Raw genomic sequence first — 22307 nt, 5'->3', positions numbered from 1 at the left:
GCAACCCACTATAGTATTCTTGCCTGGAAAATCCCAGAAACAAAGGAGCCTGATGGGCTACAGTCCATGGGGTCGCAGAGAGTCGGGAATGACTGAGCAGCTAAACGGCAACAGCACAGTCCTTCCTGCCGCATATGGGGCTTGAACGCAGGGACCAAGCACTAGCTTGGCTTACTAGAGCCAGGGGAGGCGGGTCGCGATGACCAATGGTCCAGACTTCCCTGCACCCAGAGCTCCCTGCAACCCCCTCTCTGTTTCCCAGTGAGATCTCCAATCCCACCCAGGAAATTCCAACCCTGTTACCTGTAATCTTGGGAATTTGGCTGCCTCTAGAGCAGAGGTAATTTAATCCTTTGGGCGGGCGACCAACTAGGTGCCTCGAGCGTGTCCTAGGTACGCTGGATCTGAGCTAGGTACAGATTATTCCATCCCTCCCTCCTGCTATAGAATTTTCTCAAGAAAGGAGAGAAGAAGCAGGTTTGGCTCCCAAGATAAAGGTATGTGGGAAGGGCATCCTTGGAGCCACAGGCGGGGTTGTGCTGTGAGCTGCTGCCTGGGGGTGGGGAGGGAGACCTCCATGGCTGTGCTGTTATCGTGGCCTTGCAGCCTGTAGCGGGACACGGGGCCTGGTGGAGAGGGCTTCTGCTGCCCGGTGCCCTCTCCCAGATGTGGCAGATCCCAGCTGGCTTGCCTTCTGTGCGACTCTTGTGTCAAGTGAGGGACATAACCATGGAAAACACTTGACTGGAAAGTAAATTCCAAACACCTTAGCAAGCTCTTCAGGCAGGGCCTCCCCTGGTCCCACCCTGACCTACCTTTTCTCCCAGCCAGCAAATGTGTTGTTGTTGTTTAGTTGCTAACTCTTGTCTTCCTCTTTTTTGACCCCATGGACTGCAGCTCGCCAGGTTCCTCTGTCCGTGGAGCTTTCCAGGCAAGAATACTGGAGTGGGTTGCCATTTCCTTCTCCAGGGGATCTTCCTGGACCAAGGATGAAACCGAGTCTCCTGCCATTGGCAGGTGGATTCTTTACTGCTGAGTCACCAAGGAAGCCCCAGCAAACGTGTATTCATCCATCATCTAGGTTTCAGCCACTCTCCTGAGTTCCTGGCTCCTTCTCCATCCACATCTTACTGCTGCATCCCCTGACACATGCCCTGTAGCCAGGCCGCCTCCATTTCCCAGACCCACTAGCCCGTTGGCAGCTCCCTCAGCCAGAATATTCTCTTTCTCTGTTCTGTTTACATTTTGTTTTTTCAGCCAAAATGACACCTATGGCTAAGTCAAAGAATCAAATAGTGCACCGAGACTGCAATGACAGCTCCATTTCTTGCCAGTGTGAATCCCATCCTTCTTTCCAGGTGCAGCTCAACTGAGCCTTCTTCTGCCACCCTTTCTGGGTCGAAGGCGCTCTGGGGTTTGTGGCCTGTTAGCAAGAGAAGTCGTGTTCGGTGCTGTGGCTTCTTCACTGGGAGGCCGAGGAGGAACTTGGTTTGGGTTGTCTTGGTGGAATTTGTGTACTTCTACCAAATACGTCAGGGAAGCTCTTTACTTAGTCCTGTTTTGTTTTATTTTATTTGAAGTATCATTGACTTACAGCATTGTGTTAGTTTACTATGTAATTTACAATATTGTGTTAGTTCCAGGTGTATAGCAATATATATATATATATTTTTTTCAGATTTCCTTCCATTATAGGTTATTACAGGATATTATTTCCTGTGCTATACAGTAGGTCTTTGTTGTTTATATACAGTAGTGTATATCTGTTAATCCCAAACTCCTAATTTGTCCCTCTCCTCCGCTTTCCCCTTTGGGAACCATAAGTTTGTTTTCTATGTCTGTGAGTCTGTTTCTATTTTGTAAGTCAATTCGTCCGTATTATTTTTTAGGTTCCACATGTAAGTGGTATCATCGCTTAATCCTTTTGTCTCTAGAAATACCAGCACCTCTTAAGTACACTTCTAGTGGGCCTTAAACTTGCAGGATTGTGTTCTGACAATGTGTATGAATGACAGATGACCAGGATCCTTTGCAGTCCAGGCTCTGAGCTGTAGAGGCAGCAGATAATCAGAAGCGTATGAGGCTGGTTGGTCTGATGAGAAGAGCAAGTGTGCCTTTGGTGAACATTGGGCCCCGTGGGAAATAAGTGAAAAGACAGCTTGAGGCTGAAGGTTTCCTCATCTATGTGTGAACCCACCCTCCCCCTGAAACCCCAGGAGGTCTGGGGCTTCCTGTAGGCGAGGCAGGGACAGTGATGCCTGGTTTAGCCCATGTGTTCCCACCACCTCTCATCTCTTTTTCTGTTCACCTTTTCTACCTAGTTTCCCAGTGAGCTGGCCCTTTTGCTGCTCCCATATTGTTGTTGTTCAGTTGTTAAGTTGTGTCTGACTCTTTGTGACCCCATGGACTGCAACTTGCCAGGCTCCTCTGTCCTTCACTATCTCCTGGAGTTTGCTCAAACTCATGTCCATTGAGTCGGTGATGCCATCCAACCATCTCATCTTTGCTGCACCTTTCTCCTTTATTCCCAGCATCAGGGACTTTTCCTGATGAGGCTCTTTGCATCAGGTGGCCAAAGTATTGGAGCTTCAGCGTCAGTGTCAGTCCCTCTCTGAATAGTGAATATTCAGAGTTGATTTCCTTTAGGATTGACTTGTTTAATCTCCTTGCTGTCCAAGGGACTCTCACGAGTCTTCTTCAGCACCACATTTTCAAAGCATCAATTCTTCTTTTCTCAGATTTCGTTATGGTCCAACTTTCACATTCGAACATGACTACTAGAAAATCCATAGCTTTGACTGTATGAACTTTCGTCAGCAAAATGATGTCTCCCATGTAAGGGTTCTCAGTAGAGGCTTTCAGGATGCAAATGCCTGGACCCCCCCATACACCAACCCCCACATGCTCTGATATGCAGTCATTCTCCCAGCAGCCCCCTGTTCTTTGCAGGGTGTGGGAAGCCAGGAAGGGCTGCTTTAGAGGAGTCATTCTTTCTGGTTCCTAAGTTATCCTTTTGATTAAAAAAAAAACAAAACAAAGTATATTCTCCTTATGTATCCACTTTTGCCAACTTGAGAGACATAAAAAAAAACACCATTTGGAATTTGAAACTTGGAAATATAACCCAGGTTCAATCCCTGGGTTGGGAAGATTTCCCTAGAGGAGGGCATGACAACCCTCTCCAGTGTTCTTGCCTGCAGAATCCCATGGACAGAGGAGCCTGGCAGGCTATATAGTCCATAGGATCGCAAAGAGTTGGACACGACTGAAGTGACTTAGCACTCAGGCACGCACCTCAGATCATCAGGCTTTAAGCCCTAGACATTGGGGACCCCGGTCTTGCAGGATTTTCTGTGTTGCTCCGATCCTGGTTCATGTGTGGGGATTGATGCTGGTGGTATCCTCACGCCTGAGTTTTTATGATTTCCACACATGTTTTCAAAGGGCCAGGGCGTGACTGTTGGAAGTACCACCCGGACTCCATCCCCTGTAATGAATATGATGAGGCCGCAGGTTCCGTCCGAGTCAGGACGCCGCTGTTTTGAACTCGAGTGCTGAACATTTTACTGTGCGTTGGTTCCCTTGATGTGGTTTGGGTTTCTTCATCTGCTATACATGCCTCCTAAGGATTCTGGAAGGCGAGATAGGGCTTTCCAAGCCCTCGATGAGGTCTGTGGCTTTGCTCCGGAAGACAATCCTTTCCCCACAAAAAACAAAAGCTAAACAAATTTAGAAAGTGCCCCAAAAAAGCCTTTCCCTCCTGGCCTGCGTGGGAACCGGCTCCTGGCTGCAGTCTCTGGCCCAGGCAGCTGTGCAAGGGGGCTGGGGTGTCCACAGCAGATAGATCCCACACACGGGGCCGTGGATGGACCATGGGTAGAAATGGGCTGCAGGGGGAGGCCTTGCACCCATGGGTGGGTGGCTGAAGGGCTTAGAAAACAGGGAGAGGGCTGGGGGCGGGTCTCAAAGCCCAGCTTTGTGGTTTGTTGATGATGTCAGTGCTACTTGGAAACATTTGGCAGATGGGAGGGAATTACACTCACCAACTTGATTTCTAATGCAGAAACAGCCACTGGGCGACAGATGCTAACATTGTTTGGCATTTTCCTAGCACTTCCTGGGTGCTTGAACCTTCTCTCCTTTCTCCGGGAAGGGTCTGGAGCAGAGATTCCCGAGTGGCCTTCTGGAGTGCAGCCCTCGTTCCTTAATGGGAGCAGTGCCCACTCATCGTTTGTTCGTTCACACCATGACCTTGGAGCCCTATGCACGCCCCTCTCTGCCTGCCTCCCTGTCATGCCTGCCTCTGGGGAGGAGCATGGCAACTGCATTTGAACGGATGGATGGATAGATTTCCCATTATCTTTTTCTGGTCCTGGAAGTGCCGTATGTTAGGGGAGGTTTTCTTATTACTTGGTTTTTATTTTTGAGGGATTCAGAAAGAAATGTTGGGAATCCCCAGCTGTGTCCAGGTCAGGTGGAGGACAGTGGCCCAGAGATGCTGTGGGAGCTGGGGCCAGGCTGGGCCATCCTTTGTGGGATATACTGGAAGGTCCGAGGGCTCCCTCCCGGGCCCAGCATGTGGTTCTCTTCTGGGGGACACCGATCTGTGACTCGTGAGCTAGTCCCTCTCCCATTCTGGGCCACAGTCTCCCAGCAGGAAAGGCAGGTGCTGAGCCGGCTCTGCTCTCCCCCCAGCACTTGAAGTCCATGTAATATGATCCCTGGAGCTCACCTGGGACAGAAGACACATTTTCCACTCCCTCCCTGCCCTCTCTATAAGCGAACAGGCCTGCAAGGAGGGTTTGTCCTGTTCTGTCTTCTTGGGGGAGAATTTGAGGAAGGGGCTTGTCCCCTCCATTGCAATCTTGCTGGCCGTGATGGAGCCGGTTCAATAAATACAGTGTTTATATCGCTGATGTGAGCCTTCCTGTAGAATTGATGTTCTAGTCCTTGGGACTGTGGGGGATGGGGTGGTGGGTGGGGCCGGGTGGGGAGGGCTACTTGCTCAGATCAGATGCAGTGAGTGGCAAAACCAGTCTCCTAATCTTGGGTGCATGCTGAGTCGCATCCAACTATTTGGGACTCTATGGGCTGTAGCCTGCCAGGCTCCTCTGTCCTTGGGATTCTCCAGGCAAGAATACTGGAGTGGATTGCCATGCCCTCCTCCAGGGGATCTTCCCAACCCAGGGATCAAACCTGCGTCTCCTGCATCTCCTGCAGGAGATCTTTTAAAAGATTGTGGTAAAATACATATAACATCAACTGTACCGTCTTACCCATTTGTAAGTGTCCTGTACAGTGGCATTAAGTACGTTTATATTGCCATGCTCCCATCACCACTATTCATCCACAGAACTCTACATCTTGCAAAACCCCAAACCCTACCCTTTGAACAATAACTCCCCACATCTGCTCCCCGCTCAGCTCCTGACAGATCATCATTCTACTGTCTGTCTCTATGAATTAGAGGTGTCTAGGACCTCATGTAAGTGGAATCATACACTATTTGTCTTTCTGTGACTGGCTTATTTCACTTAGCATCATGTCCTCAGAGTTCACTGTTTTGTAGCATATATTAGGTTTTCCAGGTGATGCCAGTGGTAAAGACTGTCTGCCAATGCAGGAGACACTAGAGACGTAGGTTTGATCCCTGGATTGGGAAGATCCCCTGGAGGAGGGCATGGCAACCCACTCCAGTATTCTTGCCTGGAGAATCCCAAGGACAGAGGAGCCTGGGGGGCTACAGTCTGTGGGGCTGCAGAGAGTCGGACCTGACAGAGTGACTGAGCACATGTCACAATTTCCTTCTTTTTTAAGGTGAATAAAATTCCACTGTGTGGGTGGGTCGCATTCTGTTTATCCATCCATCCGTTGATGGACACTTGGGTGGTTCCCTCTCACCCCTAACTTTTTCTCCTTCTCTGGCCGACAGGTAGATAGAAAATGCCGTGCCCTCATTTGTACGTTTTATAGTCAGAGTCACAGAAAAAGAAAAAAAAAGGGTGGGGGGGCTCCATTGATTATCTCCTCTCTGGCTTCAGTCCCTGCCGCCTCACTCTCCCCTGCCCACCTTGAGCTTCCCTCAGTCTCTCTTCTGAGAGGGCTTTCCTGACCTTTGGTGCAGATGGTGACTCCTGCTCTCTCCTCTGAACTTCTGACAATCCTTGTCATTCTTCCCTTACCTCCTACTTTGCCCGTTTATTTCCTCGCTGTTTCCAGGTGCCTGACACTGAGTGGGTGCCCCCTGCAGGCAGATTGGAGAAGTGCAGGTGCCGCAGGACTTAGGAGGCACTGGACTCAAGCCTGGCAGTGGGAGTTGACATGGGCTGAGAGGGGGCTTCCCTGGGTCCTCAGTGCTCATGGGCCGCTTGCTTCTGTCCTGGGCATGGCTTATTGAATGTGGCCTCTCCTTGAGTAGTCCACCACCTGAGGACAGAGAAGTCCAATGAGTGTGCAGACACCTAGCTGGCCTTTCACAGGATGGTTGAACCCACCTGCCAGTGCAGGAGATGCTGTTTCCATCTACGGTCAGAAGGATTCCCTGGAGAAGGAAATAGCAATCTACTCCAGTGTTCTTGCCTGGGAAATCACGTGGACAGAGGAGCCTGGTGGACTCTAGTCAAGTGACTAGACACACAAACACACACACACATGTGTGTGTGTATATTTATGAAACTGAGTTGCCTTGGTGCACACCTGAAACTAACCTCACATTGTAAATCAACTACACTTCAATTAAAAAAAGCAATTTTGAATCAATTCATGTTGGGATGATGCCCAGATATTTTTAGACATTTCCCAGGTGATTTTGATAATTAGACACTGTTTTGATCCTCCCCTTCATTTCCCAGTTGAAGACTGTGGGGACCAGAGAGATAGCTGCCTCAGCCAAGGCCACTGGCCTTGTTGGAACCCTTGAGGACCAGGACCCCTTCTCTTGGCTCCTCGCTGCGGTGCTGTGTGTTTTCCCACACGGCCACACCCCTGCTCACCAGGGTCTGCTGGGACTGAGAAAGGCCATCCTCCGTAGGCTGGTCTTGCCACCCAGGCTAGACATTGTGAGGGAGGAGGCTTGGGCCGCTGCTACACACCTTCCCCAAGGTGGGTCTCTTCTCTGGCAGTGGGCATGACAGGAGCCACTTCTTATTGACAGGTTCCAGCTGGGTCCCCAGGGACAGGCTGCTTTGGCTCCCTTCTGCTTCAGAGGCTCACACTTTGGGCTTGAGAAATGCAGCCAAAGAGGACTTTTCATCAATGACAGGACCCTATAAAGGGTCATGGGAGGGACAGGTAATTCTGGGAAAGTGTGCTTGTATTTAGGGGCGGTAAGAGACATAGACTGGTTCCAAATAGGAAAAGGAGTACATCAAAGCTGTATATTGTCACCCTGCTTATTTAACTTATATACAGAGTACATCATGAGAAACGTTGGGCTGGAAGAAGCACAAGCTGGAATCAAGATTGCTGGGAGAAATATCAATAACCTCAGATATGCAGATGACGCCACCCTTATGGCAGAAAGTGAAGAGGAACTGAAAAGCCTCTTGATGAAAGTGAAAGAGGAGAGTGAAAAAGTTGGCTTAAAGCTCAACATTCAGAAAAATAAGATCATGGCATCTGGTCCCATCACTTCATGGGAAATAAATGAGGAAAGAGTGGAAACAGTTGCTGACTTTATTTTTTTTTGGCTCCAAAATCACTGCAGATTGTGATTGCAGTCATGATATTAAAAGACGCTTACTCCTTGGAAGGAAAGATATGACCAATCTAGACAGCATATTAAAAAGCAGAGACATTACTTTGCCAACAAAGGTCTGTTTAGTCAAGGCTGTGGTTTTTCCAGTGGTCATGTATGGATGTGAGAGTTGGACTGTGAAGAAAGCTGAGTGCCAAAGAATTGATGCTTTTGAACTGTGGTGTTGGAAAAGACTCTTGAGAGTCCTTTGGACTGCAAGGAGATCCAACCAGTCCATCCTAAAGGAGATCAGTCCTGGGTCTTCACTGGAAGGACTGATGCTGAAGCTGAAACTCCAATACTTTGGCCACCTCATGTGAAGAGTTGACTCATTGGAAAATACCCTGATGCTGGGAGGGATTGGGGGCAGGTGGAGAAGGGGACGACAGAGGATGAGATGGCTGGATGGCATCACCGCCTCGGTGGATATGAGTTTGAGTAAACTCCGGGAGTTGGTGATGGACAGGGAAGCCTGGTGTGCTGTGATTCATGGGGTCACAAAGAGTCGGACATGACTGACTTCATTTTCATATATATATATATATATATATATGTATATATATATATATATATATAAATTCAAGTGACTTAGCACTCACGCACACAATGATTAGACACTATAATAGTCGTTAGAGAGTGCTGTGACTCAGACACAACCCCACCTCCATGGAACTTTCTGGAACTCCATGGAACGTTCTGGAAGTCAATGAACAAGAACGAATCCCTTATTGTCATTAACCAGAAGGGTAGGATTAGGCATTTAATTTTCTCAGCTATTCTCTAGAAAGAGGAAGCTGAGGCTTAGCGAGGTTAACTGTCTTGTCCAGGGTCACACCATAAGTGATAAGATCAGTTCTGCCTGATAGCAGAGCTTGCCTGCTGGGCCACCTGGTTGTACCACCTCCTGCCTCAGGCTCCTGGTTTTTATCAGAGCAGTGATCAGAAAAGGCCATGGGAAGTACAAAGCTTCATTTGCTGTAAAATTTGAGAAATTTCGAATATCCTTTAGAATTGAATGCTAGAGAACCTCTGCTGTCCCTGAAACACGGTTTCTTCCTCCTCCAAGGACAGCACTTTGCATTTTGTGTACATTACTGGCTCCCACCAGCAGTGCACTTTAGAGCAAGGCCTGGGTTTTGAGTCAGCTACCGCCCTGGTTGGCACACTCTCCCACTTCTTCTTTTGTCGTCTTTGTTCATAGTGTCTCCTCCATTATTGCATGTGCGTGTGTGAGCGCAGTCGTGTCTGACTCTTTGCGACCCCGTGGACTGTAGCCCATCAGGCTCCTCTGTCCATGGGATTTCTCAGGCAAGAATACTGGAGTGGGTTGCCATTTCCTTCTTCAGGGGATCTTTCCAACTCAGGGATCAAACTTGGGTCTCCTGCATTGGCAGGCAGATTCTTTACCAACTGCACACCTGAGAAGCCTTTTGAAATGAGTTGGAGTAAAAACAGGTAAAAAGATACAGGGACGCTGACCCCATCCATTTTACCCTGGGAATGTGGGGCCCAAGTGTCTGGTGGCTTCTTCTGATTAGTTCAGGGGCATTTTCACTTGTCTGTGGTAGAAAAAAAGGAGAGGGAACTAGTATTATTAAAGCTAAATTTAACTTAAAGACCAATTTGGTAATCAGAAGTAGTCTTGACTTTTTTTTTTTTGAAGCATTAAAATTGTCTTGGGACTTTCCTAGCAGTCCAGTGGTTACAACTTTGCATTTCCACTGGAGGGGGCAAGGGTTCAATCCCTGGTCGGGGAACTAAGATCCCTCAGGCCATGCAGCACAGCCAGAAAAAAAGAGTTCTGTCTTTTAGGAAATGATTATAAAGCAGGGCAGTGGTGCCTGTTGCTTATATTGCTATTATGTTTATATCCTTTCTTGGCAAAATGAAAATTTGCCTACGGTGTGCCCATTTTCTTTGTGGTTTTACTAGCTGGCAAAATCCTATGTCTGAAAATGACCACCAGTTTGGTTTTCACATTGTTTCTCTGAGCCCCAGGGTTCCTGGTAGGGGGGATTTCGGCTTTGGGGAGTGAGAACATTTTGTCTCATTTACAATCAGAGAGGCTCTTCTGTTTTGTATATTAGTTTCTGTATGATTTTTGTCTGGAGGCTGAAGGGTATTCCTATCAAAGTTTGGAGGTGCTTTAGTCTGGGCTGTTCGTGTGTTTGGGGAGAGAAGTCTGCTTTTGTAGGACTGAGCCAGTGATCTTTGTTCATAAATATTTCTTACCTGTTGTACTGGTCAGGGCTCTTCAGAGAAACAGAGCCAGTAGGTTATATGTGTGTGTGTGTGTGTGCATGTGTGTGTGAGAGAGAGTTGGTTCTCATGATTGTGGAGACTGGCAAGTACAAAATCGGTGGGACAGGCCAGCTGGGGACTCAGGGATGTGTTGATGTTATAACCAAAGATTAGAACCAGAATTCTTCCTTCCTGGGGGACATCAGGGTTTGGTCTTTTTATCCTCTTCAGGCCTTCACCTGATTGAGTGAGGGCCACCCATGCGATGGCAGTAATCTGCTTTACGCTGACTTCAAATGTTAATCTCATCTATAAAGTGATGTTAATCTCATCTATAAAATGTTGCTTCACAGCAGCATGTTTGACTGGAGTTGGAGCCAGCCTGCATACTATGACCTTGTCAGGTTGTTGACATATAAGATTAACCATCACTCCTACTCAAGTGCCTGGGGGGTGTGATGGGGAAGACAGAGATGGGAAAGGCTGGTGTCAGCCTCCAGGAGGCAAGACTATACCTAGGAAAAAATTAACACATTATTGATCAGTGTGATGTGAGAGAGAGTTGGTTCACATGATTGTGGAGACTGGCAAGTACAAAATCAGTGGGACAGGCCAGCTGGGGACTCAGGAGTGAGTTGATGTTATAACATGTATTAACTCCACAGGCATGAGTTTTTGCAAAAATCCTCCAGTCTTCAGTGTGTTAAGAACATGACCATATATTTCAGTGCTAACTTGTAATGATGAAATGTAAAAAGTATTTAGAGGAGATGAGGGGGCGAGGGATGGAGGATTCCAAGGAGATTTATGGTTGAGGCTGAACAGAAACTTTAACAGCACAGAGAACTCAGATAAGTGAGGACACAGGAGTCTCAAGAACCAAGTGGGAACTCTTGGGTAATAACACTTCTATTTGACTTGGTCTCTGAGTTTATTGCCACTTTCCCTGGTGGCTCAGATGGAAAAGCATCTCTCCACAATGCAGGGGACCAGGGTTCAATCCCTGAATCAGGAAGATCCCCTGGAGAAGGAAATGGCTACCCACTCCAGTATGCTTCTCTGGGAAATCCCATGGAGAGAGGAGCCTGGTGGGCTACAGTCCATGGAGTTGCAAAGAGCTGGACATGGCCAAGCGACTAACAGTGCTGAGTTTCTTAAGAGTTTTCAGACCGATCGTTTCATTTGGTGCTTGCAGCAACCTTGTTTTTTTCACTGAGGCTCCCAAGGCCCAGAGAGGTTAAGGGATTCACCAGAAGTCACACAGCTTGCACGCAGGAGGGCATGGCAGCCCACTGCAGTATTCTTGCCTGGAGAATCCCGTGGACAGAGGAGCCTGGTGGGCTACAGTCCATGGGGTCTCTAAGAGTTGGACACAATTGAAGTAACTTGGCATGCATGCGCTCACACAGCTTGCCTGTGTCTGGGCACCTCTTTCTACTCCAAATCCTTCCCCTCATCTTTCACTCGCTTTGCTGGGTATAATGAAATCCATGTGAGTGTGTGTATGTGGGTGTGTGTGAGTGCATGTGTATGTGTGTGTAGGGGTAGAGGATTACTCCAGGAATGAGAAGAATAAAAGTTATCTTCACTCAAAAATCCTGTGAAACTATTAAAAAAAAAACCCTGTTTTTCTCTCCCTCTCTCCCTAGATCTTCCTTTCCCTGCTGACCAGCTTCGTTAACCCTTCTCTTTTCTTTTGTCGCCCTCCCCCAGACACGAATGCAGAGTCTGAATCCAGATCCCAAAGCCCATTACACAAGTGTCTACGGAGCCCTCAAGAAAATCATACGGACTGAAGGCTTCTGGAGACCCTTGCGAGGCCTCAACGTGATGATGATGGGCGCGGGGCCCGCCCACGCCATGTATTTTGCCTGCTACGAAAACATGAAAAGGACTTTAAATGCCGTTTTCCACCACCAGGGGAACAGCCACCTAGCCAACGGTATTTGCAAGCGTTTGTCTGGAGTTAGAAAGGTCTCTCCTTCAACAGACCCTTCCCCAGGGTTCTCCTCCCTGTGACCCAGCTGCCTGACGCCTCATCTCCGCCACGCTTGCTTATGAACCAAGGACTTATGTGTGTGCACACACACCCAGACACACGCGCACACACCCACACAGACACACACACATGCACGCGCGCTTTTTTTTTTCTTTCCCCTCCTTCGCTTTCTGAAGCCTGGGGAGAATCAGTGACAGAGGTGTTTCATTCATTGTTGAGTGGGTTTTGCCTTTTTGCTTTTTTTTTTTTTTTTAACATTCAAAAGCAATTAATGATCAGATCTAGGGGAAAAAAAAACCCTGAATAGGAACAAAACTTTTGAATGCTGGATTCCAAAAAAAAAGTTATGTGGACAGCTTCTTCTTTGAGACTATTTAAAAACTGACCCAACAGGTCTCTACAGCGTCAAGATCTAACTAAGCTTTACAAGGTCAAGAAGTTTTATGGCTGACGAAGGATTTGCTCCTGCGCAAAGGACCTTTCCCTCCTAAACTTCGGAGGATCTGGGAATTTCGCCCCAGTCTCTTCCGTTTGTTGCATCTCTCTGCAAGCAAGGGCTGAAATAGTTTTCTTTTGTTCTGAGGGAGCCAGGCGGGCGGTGGGGCGGAAGGGGGAGTGAGTTGGCCACAAGCAACTGTAACGTAGGCTTGGCTTACTGGGTTCAGCTCCTGTGGGTTTGATTCTGGTTGGTTTCTGTTTGGGTCTGGAGCACAACTCTGGCTGGTGGCACCAGGAGTCTTTAACAAATTTATTTTTCAGCAATGGAGAGGTAGATGTAACTGGCAGAGCATCTTTTTTTAGCACCTTCTCCAAAGCATCCTTTCCATCAGCAAACCTTGGTGAAAATGACTCCATCTGGCTGGTTTGCAGACATTTATTTTGCTTTTTAAAAATTGTCCCCTACTTCCATTTGTCCAAATGGTCACCAAGATCTGCAGTTTTGATATCTCCAAGTTCATGGTCTCAGGGCCTCGCTTTTGCTAAAACTGCCTCTTTAACTCCTTGGCACTGGACCCCGTGGAGGCGAGTTTGTGTTTATGTCAAGGTCTGCCCAGTGCAGTTACCGCTTCACTGTGGTGTGCTCTGGTTGCATCCTGATATTTCTGCAGATGATCCTACTTGTGTGTGGAGGAGGGAGGGGGTTACATAAGCATTTCTGAAGCTTTAGCCTGTGTCCTTCATTTCTCCCACTTTCCAGCGGTTGTCTTGATTTTTGGGCAGTGTGACCTACAGAGAGAGGAAACCCAGAGTCAAAAGCAAAATTCCAGGCCGGAATCTGGTTTTTGAAGCCAGGCCAGAGGAGACCTGGGCTTGGCCGTCCCTGAGACATGCCATCGCTTTGCAAACTAACCCGGGTAATCTGCCATCGGCAGGTCTTCTGAGCCCTTTCCCCTTGGCCATTTGCTTTAAAAAAAAAAAGCCTGGATTTTATTAAGGAATTTTCTTCAAGCTGTCTCTCCGCCCCCCTCCCCTTCCTGTGTGTATGTCGTTGTTGTTTAATTGGTAAATCATGTCCCACTCTGTGACACCATGGACTGTAGCTCACCAGTCTCCCCTTTCCATGGGATTCTCCAGGCAAGAATACTGGAGTGGGTTGCTCTTTCCTCCTACAGGGGATAGTCCCGACCCAGGGATTGAACTGGCATCTCCTGCATTGCAGGTGGATTCTTTACCACTGAGCCACCTGGGAAGCCCCTCTGCTTGTATACATGATATCGCCTTCGATTGCCCCAATTTAAGGGCAGAGCGAGTTAATCTATAGACAAAGGCCAGGGATGAGAAAGAATTAAAATTTCAGCAGTGGAAAAAGCCTTCAAAGTGTGGTAACATCCTGTGTTGGCAGGTCTAGCCTTTTCCTAGGGAAAATGAATTTCTGCCGAATTGAAATGTGAGTAACGGTGTCTGTGTTACCTTCCCCATGTTTATCCAGGATTTTCCATGATGGCTTTAGGGTTTCAGGAGTCGGTGCTCACCTGGGCGGACGGGTAGTGAGTTTTGCTTCTTAGAAAGCCAGGTCCAGGGTTCTGTCTGACTTTAGGTTCCAGGAACTTCCTGAGAAGCCCCGGTCCCAGAGGGTAATTTTCTGGAGTTTGTTTTACAGGGATAGCTGGGAGCATGGCCACCCTGCTTCACGACGCAGTCATGAATCCAGCAGAAGGTAATGTTTCATGGTCCCAGGGAGAGGCAGCAGGGCCTGTGCAGAAGGGCAGGAGCAGAAGTGGGGGGCGGGGCAGAAACTTGGGCATGGGGACTCCTGGCCCCTAGTCGGAATACACAGGAGAATTCTTGACCATGTTCTCAAACGCCTCGAGAAGGGAGGTGAGCGTTTAAGCTCTGGGATTCCCGTTTGCTTAAACAGAGCTTCTCAGGGTGGGATCCGTGGACCAGTAGCAGCTGTGCCTCCTGGGAGCGTGTTAAAATGCTGATTCGCAGATCCCACTCCAGACCTACTAAGTCAGTAGAGCTGCTTAACAAGTTCTCCTGGCGGTTCTTTTGTATGCTGTTGCACTACTCTGAAACCTGTGTGTGCTCACACACACACACAAACACACAGCCCCGCTGGCCTTTGTTCACTGTTACCAACCATAGACAGATTTAGAAGAAACTTGTCAGAGGTCATCCATTAGGGGTTATGTTCAATTTGCTTTTTTAAGACATTTCACATTATTACGGAAAACTTCCAACAGGCAGATGTAGGGAGAAGAGTATGGTGAACCCCTCCCCCCAACCATGTATGCATCATTCTACTTCATAAAGTAACATTTGGCCACTTCATTGTAGCTGTCTCCTCTTATGTTACCTTTTTTCCCCCCTTTGAATTTTGGGAGCATCATAAAACAATTCTTAGCTGTGTAGATGAGTTCTGTTGGTTTTTTCTATAGCCTCACATCCTTAGCCGTCTCGGGTCTGAGTAGGGAGGGGTTTCGGTACCTAGTGCCGAGCATAGTTTCAGCTGGGTTAGTCTCTCTGTAAGATGTGGGCCTCTCTCCTGCTTCCTTCCTCATCTGAAAATGGTCCCTTGCCAGAAGGGAGAATCAGAGGTTAAAAAGTGCAACATCTTAAGTCTTATAAGTTTGGTTTGTCTTTTAAGGTTACAGTTTATCTGCTCTCAGCTGCGTCCCCTGCCCAATCAGACAGGAAACATGTTCTGACCTTCCAGGACGTGAGGGGTCAGATGGGGAGGCGGGCTGCTGCTTCTGTGGGTTTAAGGTGATTCAGAGTCACTGAGCAGTTAGTTAGCCCATGCCAACTGGGCAAGAGTTTTATTTTAATTTTGTTTTTCAGGAAATTTTAAAAAAAAAATGAAGTTCAACTCTCCCCTTTTCTCCTTGACATTATATCTATTTAAGGACTTTATTCCTTTAGAATTAAAGCACACTGTATGTGTTTATCTTTCAGTGCTTGGAGACGATTAAAATTTTAAGCCTAAGGGACCGCAGTATTTGTCCTTTGAACCACCAGTTACTTTTGTATTAAAAGCCTGAGTTCTCATTGGAGTTTGTCATCGAACTTGGGCTGACATCATTCGAGTGTCTTTTCCAAGAGCACTGAGCCCCAGGAGCTAAAGATGCTGTCAGCGGGGTAGAGACCGCTGAGGATAAAAGACGGGCCAGGTGTCCAGTAGACACAGCGGGCAGAGGAGGGCAGGGGAGCCAGGAAGCAGGATTGAGATCCCCGGCGTGTGTGATGCCCAAGGCAGCCAGGACCTGGGGGATCAGCTCGGGGAATCTGATGTGGCTGCCTGGTGTGGGGGCCACCAGAACCAAGAGTCAGGCAGGAGAAACGTCAAGAAAGAGCCAGCTTCTGGCTCCTGGCACTGGGTCCCGGAGGAATGTGTTGAAACCGGGCTGGCCCGGAGCTGGCCCCCTGGCGGTTTCTCGGGCTGGGGCTGGGTGTGTGTGCTAGCTGTCCATGCCCTGTTACCCGTGTCTAAACTTGCTTGTTTCTCTTTATGGCTTGGCTTCCCATCTCACTCCGACCCGGGGTGGGGCCAAACCCAACCCCCCGCGGCCCGACCACAGTCGTGAAGCAACGCATGCAGATGTACAACTCGCCACACCGGTCGGCCCTCAGCTGCATCCGGACAGTGTGGGGGACGGAGGGCTTGGGGGCCTTCTACCGGAGTTACACCACGCAGCTGACCATGAACATTCCCTTCCAGTCCATCCACTTCATCACCTACGAGTTCCTACAGGAGCAGATCAACCCCTACCGGGGCTACAACCCGCAGTCACACATCATCTCAGGCGGGCTGGCCGGCGCCCTGGCCGCCGCCGCCACCACCCCCCTGGACGTCTGTAAGACCCTCCTCAACACTCAGGAGAACATGGCCCTCAACCTGGCCAACATCAGCGGCCGGCTGTCGGGCATGGCCAACGCCTTCCGGACGGTGTACCAGCTCAACGGCCTGCCCGGGTACTTCAAAGGCGTGCAGGCCCGCGTCATCTACCAGATGCCGTCCACTGCCATCTCCTGGTCCGTCTATGAGTTCTTCAAGTACTTCCTCACCAAGCACAAGCTGGAGAATCGAACTCCCTACTAAAGGAGCGGGCTGCGGGAAGCAACGCCGGCGTCTTCGATTGTGCAAAGGCTTTCTCCCTGCCTGCGCCCGCTCCCCTGCCCTCACACCAAGATTTCGGGGGCACAGGGTTGGCAGGAGGGGCCTTCCGCGCGCCCTGACCCCTTCTTAGAAGGAGGAGAGGACAGGACAGCCGTTTACCCAATGGCCATCCGCCGGGACATACCAGGTGATAGCAGGTGGGGGCAAGGCCAGCGGGGCAGCGAGAAATCACTGTTTCTCGTCCTCCCCCCAGAGTGATGTAGCTTTTCCTGCAGTGTAGCACCTCCTTCCCTAGAATCGTCCATAGATCACACAGGAGGGAAGAACGTGTGCAGTGACTGAAAACATTAAAGAGGAGAAAAAAAGTTTTGTATATAAAAGTTCCAGTACACAGTATAAAATAGATGGATAATGTTTATCCTTTATTTTTCTATGTAGAAGTTTTTGAATTTGAGTGTGTGCCTGTGCGTGTGTACAAGCAAGTGTTACAGCTGAGAATATAAAGCTGTTTAAAAAAAAAAATACTAAGAGGGCTGAATTTTTCCATTAGGTTAAGTCAAAGGGCACCAAAGTAGTGCATTGCTCCTTGTGGCCTAAAATTGTGTTGAGCTCCCCATGGAAGTTCCACTTGAATGTAAAATAATAAGTATAAGGTTTATATTTTGAATTTCTCTTTTCATAGGGGAAAAAGGTACGTTGAAAAAAAATAATATTTTTAGCTACTTTTTTTTAATCCTTATTCAATCAGTCACCGTCCTGTGCCTTTTTCCTTTGTCTTTTGCTGGAAATTCCAGGACCAAAGATCTGACCCTGGGGCTTTTCATCTCGCTGTGAGCTCACCCCCCGCCACACACACACAGACTGGGCGGCAGGCATGGCTCAGGCTGGAGCACAGTGGCCCCTGGTGGAATTCGGGTGGCTGGTCTTCCTGAAACCGTTCCCTTCCCGTGTGGGTGAGGTGGAGGTACGCCTCTCAGGGCGAGCACTTAGAAGCCCTTGAAATACCAGTGCTTGGCTGCTTGTTGGGCAGGCAAATAGGATCAGTCCTACCTTGATCCTTGGACTTCGTTCTCTATCCACCTTTTAACCCAGGCACTTCAGGCATTCTTGTCTGTGTGTATGTTGGACTCAGTCCTGATCTCTGCTTCCCTGTGCAGTTTTAGGGATTTTAAGAAACACGGGCAGTGTATCTACAGCATTTATCTGTTTCCCCTGCCCATCAGGAATGTCTCCCTTAAAGAGCCTCTCACCGCCCAGGTCCCCCTAGCAGCTGCTGAAAGGACCTGGGCCCTTGTGCACGGTCAGGATGCCTCTTGAACCATCTTCAACCTCGTGTGCTACATGCTGCCTGGAGACATGCCGCCTTGTTTTCTGCAATGGCACATCTGAGCCAGGTTATCCCTGGAGCAAATACAAGCCTGTTTCCTTCAGCCACGCCTTCCCAGGCCTCTCTCTGAGACCCAGCGGCTTCACAGTTTTCTTTTAAAATGCGTAGGAAGCAACCGTGTTTTCATTCTGACCCAGCCTGGTCCTGACCTTGACCTTGGCCCTTCGCCTTAGGCAGGGTCCACATTGTGCATTGTCACTGGGCTCAGACCCGGGCTCCTCGAGGTGCTGCCATTCTCAGGAAGAACGCGGGTGGTCCCGGGACATTAGCATCTTGAGACCTTGCACACTCTGCCTCCCAGAATAGTGTGCAGGTTACGGACAGCAGAGACCCACGTCAGACGGCTCCCACACAGGCCCGATGAACAGGGTCTTCTCCTGGGCTGGGAGGTTTGGCTGCTGACCTGTCCCCTCTCAGAGGTAGCCCCCACCCCCATCTCCCCAGTGGAAGTCTGTTGCAACAAGCTTCCGTCCCACTCAGGAATGCAGAATGCCCATGGAGATCAAGCTTCTGGGGGAAGTGTTTACGTCTCTCTAAACATACCCCTAAACATACCCTCTGTTATTGTTAACGTTTGGCAAATGGAAGAAAGACCAGGTCGAATTCTGAAATAATTATCCAGCCTCCCCTCCTTGTCCACTTCAGATACACCACCGTGCTGCCGAATATTCCTTATTTCTTAAGGATGAGTGTGCCTGTTGAATACAAATGTACTGCTGCTGCTTAACCTGCGAGATGCATGGTGTATGTTACCGTGGTAGGCCAGTGTCATTTCTTAAATTGCCCGTTGTAAATATCATGGTTTCTGCCTCTCAAATCATCGCCAACTCTTGGAAGAAGGGGAGAAATGTGTGTTTCTGTGTGGGGATGTTTCTGATGTGCTGCTACCGTCGAGACACTGGAGCTATGGAAAATAAAGCCTTGATCTTTGAAGTGTCGTGGGTTCTGTGGTAGGGATGTGGACATGAGAGGGAAGTGGATGGAGAAAAGGAGCCTCACTCATGGGGCTTGTGCCTCCTGCAGTCTCCTGCATTAAGGACCAGGATTTATGGCTTAGATGGAGAGTACCCTTCAGCCCACTTATCAGAACTGAAGCAGGTGGCCGCCTTGGCCAGCCCAGGGATGGTCACGTGAGAGGCCCGGGGCATGGCTGGGAGCCTCCTTGGGTTTTGCTCAGCTCTGCTGGGGAGGGTGGCAGATCTCTCTTTGTGGGACCATGAGGGTGAGAGGCTGGTGGTAACTGCGATGCCCAGCCCTCCTGGCTGGTACGTTCATGCCTGTCTTCTCTGGCTCTCTCTCTTCCTTCTTCCCTTTGGGCATGTGCTAAGTTGCTTCAGTCGTGTCTGACTCTTTGCGACCCTATGTACTGTAGCCCACCAGGAGCCTCTGTCCATGGGATTCTCCAGGCAATAATGCTGGAGTGGATTGCCATGCCCTTCTCTAGGGGATCCTCCCAACACAGGAATTGAACCTGCGTCTCTTTCGTCTCCTGCATTGCAGGCAGATTCTTTACCAACTGTGCCACCCCTGGGGCTTCTGATTCCTTTTCTAAATCCCACCTCCACCAGGATCAGCTGCTTTCCCTCTGAGTGCCATCCTAACGTTCCTGACAATATTCCAATAGCCAGTAAGGCAGTAATTGGACAAGTACTCAAAAATGCCCATCCCAGGCTTGCTCATGAAAGTCAAATCTGGAAGCACACTGGATATCAATCAAGAAGTTAAATGACTGGGGACTTCCCTGACGGTTCCCTGATGCTTAAGACTTCGCCCTCCAATGTAGGGAGTGCAGGTTTGATTCCTGGTTGGTTAGCTAAGATCCCACATGTCTCATGGCCAAAAAACCAAAAGGTAAAGCAGAAGCAATCTTGTAACAAATTCAATAAACTTTTTAAAAAGGGAGTTAAATGATTTATAGAGCACCTGAGCGGCTCCTGGTTATTCTAGTGGGAAGGAAGGAAGTTTCGCCAGGGATCTCAGATCAGATACATTGTTTAAAAACTTGGACTTTCCAATACATTAATAAAATTTGAGAATACTTCCAAGCTTAGTCATTTCTGTAGTGAAAGTGTTAGACACTCAGTCATATCCAAGCCTTTGTGACCACATGAATCTTAGAGCCCACCAGGCTCTGTCCATGGAATCCTCCAGGCAAGAATACCAGAGTGAGTTGCCATTCCTTTCTCCAGGATCGTCCCAATCCAAAGATCAAACCCGGGTCTCCTGCATTGCAGGTAGATTCATTACTCTCTGAGGCACCAGGGAAGCCCAGTTGTTTTTCTAGCCTTACCTCCTAAAATAACATTACTTTGGGGACATGTGAGCCCCCTTTTGTGAAGGGGTGGATATGTGACGACTCATCCACGGTTTAGAATTCCATGGTTATCTGTTGACATGGCTTCTTTAAGAAGCTCTTTACTCGTGGTTTTGTTTACTGGTGGCAGCCGTGATCTTTCACTTTCCATAGCACGTGGGCCATCCGAGGAGACTACTAGAGGATATAGGACACAAGTGCTGCCTTAGGAAGGACAGTCCAGCCCATGTCCGCTGTCATCTGAAACTCCTGTCTGAGGAGAAAAATTATAAATTCGAGATCATAGTGGAGATTTTGGGGTCTCCGTCCCAAGGCAGTTGAAGCTTGGGCCTCGCCTTAAAGTTCTTGTAAATTTCTGTTGTTGTCAAGGACTCACTGCTGACAGCTCGTACGACAAAGCAGAACCGTGAAGCTCAGGGCGATGGATTGTGAACGCTCGGTTCTTTGTCGTTGTCACCCTGACCCTTGGTGGCTCTCTTTAAGAGGAGTGCTCACTCGATCATGTCCGACTCTTTGTGACACCGTGGACTGTAGCCCACCAGGCTCCTCTGTCCATGGGATTTCCCCAGGCAAAACTACTGGAGTGGGTTGCCATTTCCTTCTCCAGGGGGTCTTCCTAACCCAAAGACTGAACCTGAGTCTCCTGCATTGCAGGCAGACTCTTTACCGCAGAGTCACCTGGAAAGCTCTCATACTACACTTGATCTTAGCCAAAAGGTTTTGGGAGCCTTTGTTCTCGTCATTTGTGTGTGTGTGTGTGTCTCTCTCTGTGTGTAAGTAGATTCTGGCTTCTGCTGAATATTGAGAATATTCTCTTGAAGGATGCTTCTGGCATGGGTTGACAGGTTACAGATGTATATCTCAACATTCAAGTTTTGAACTTGATACAATCAGGTGAGTGAAACAGGACAACAAATCCTCTCCCTTTGCCTGATTAAATCTGTATAAAGTTTGGAATAAAATAATGTATACATTTTAATAAAAGTAATTATGGATACCCATATGCCATTTTTTCCTGTAGGGCTGGGCTTCACAAAGTTTTAATGGATGTTGGTTTATAGTAACCACTTTTAATAACGAGAGTCCATGACAACTGAAGTTACCTGGAACTCAAAGCAATGTCCAGACTTCAACTGCCTTGGGTCTAGGACTAAATCCATGGTTTAATTTGATAGCTAGGAAAAATCTAAACAGCATAATAAAACCAGAGACATCACTTTGCTGTCAAAGGGCCATCTAGTTAAAGCTATGGTTTTTCCAGTAGTCATGTATGGATGTGAGAGATGGGCCGTAAAGAAGGCTAAGCAAAGAAGAATTTGATGCTTTCAAACTGTGGTGCTAGAGAAGACTCTTGAGAGTCCCTTGAACTGCAAGGAGATCAAACCAGTCAATGCTAAAGGAAATCAACCCTGAATCTTTATTGGAAGGACTGATGCTGAAGCTGAAGCTAAAAAACTGGCCATCTGATGCTAAGAGCTGACTCACTGGAAAAGACCCTGATGCTGGGAAAGATTGAGGGTGGGACGAGAAGGGGACAACAGAGATGGTTGGATGGCACCACCGACTCATCGACATGAGTTTGAATAAACTCTACGAGATAGTGAAGGACAGGGAAGCCTGGTGTGCTACAGTCCATAGTGTTGCAAAGAGTCAGACACAACTGAGCGACTGAACACAACAAAAAATTAGGAAAGTATATAGTCAGTTTGGTGGCTTAGCTGCTAAAGAATCCACCTGCCAATGCAGGAGACGCAAGAGGTGGAGGTTTGATCCATGAGTTAGGAAGATACCCTGGAGAAGAAAATGGCAACCTGCTCCAGTATTCTTGCCTGGAAAATCCCTCAGACAGAGGAGCCTGGCGGGCTACAGTCTGTGGGGTCACAAAGAGTCAGACACACCTGAGCGCACACACAGTCTTTAGGCAGGGGCCAGGGGCTGAGGGCCAATTATGTGACTTCGTGTTTTCCCGAAAGCATTTGATAGTAAATTACACATTAAGAGGATCATGATTAATGGTCCTGAGATGACAATCGCACTGGGAACAACAGCCAGGAAGGAACAAAGAATGTT

At 48.4% G+C, this 22307-nt stretch overlaps 1 protein-coding gene across 5 annotated transcripts in view; it reads left to right on the top strand.

The window, feature by feature from the left end:
- SLC25A37 (solute carrier family 25 member 37) overlaps nucleotides 1–18856 on the top strand; it is a 45538-nt gene extending 26682 nt beyond the window's left edge. For 3 of the 5 annotated variants that reach the window (XM_020888166.2, XM_070459650.1, XM_020888167.2), the window contains exons 2-4: nucleotides 11690–11918; nucleotides 14077–14133; nucleotides 15998–18856. In XM_020888166.2, coding sequence (XP_020743825.2) covers nucleotides 11690–11918; nucleotides 14077–14133; nucleotides 15998–16518 — 807 coding nt within the window. In that variant the 3' untranslated portion in view covers nucleotides 16519–18856. Of the gene's footprint in view, nucleotides 1–11689; nucleotides 11919–11991; nucleotides 13331–14076; nucleotides 14134–15997 lie in introns of those variants that run through there. The other 2 variants (XM_020888170.2, XM_020888168.2) reach the window with 2 other exon arrangements.
- Nucleotides 18857–22307: the final 3451 nt, after the last annotated feature.

This window comes from Odocoileus virginianus, chromosome 31 (assembly GCF_023699985.2).
Source record: "Odocoileus virginianus isolate 20LAN1187 ecotype Illinois chromosome 31, Ovbor_1.2, whole genome shotgun sequence".
In the NCBI taxonomy this organism is placed as follows: Eukaryota; Metazoa; Chordata; class Mammalia; order Artiodactyla; family Cervidae; genus Odocoileus; species Odocoileus virginianus.
Note: the sequence above shows the minus strand (reverse complement) of the source record. Positions and strands in the feature narration are given on the sequence as shown.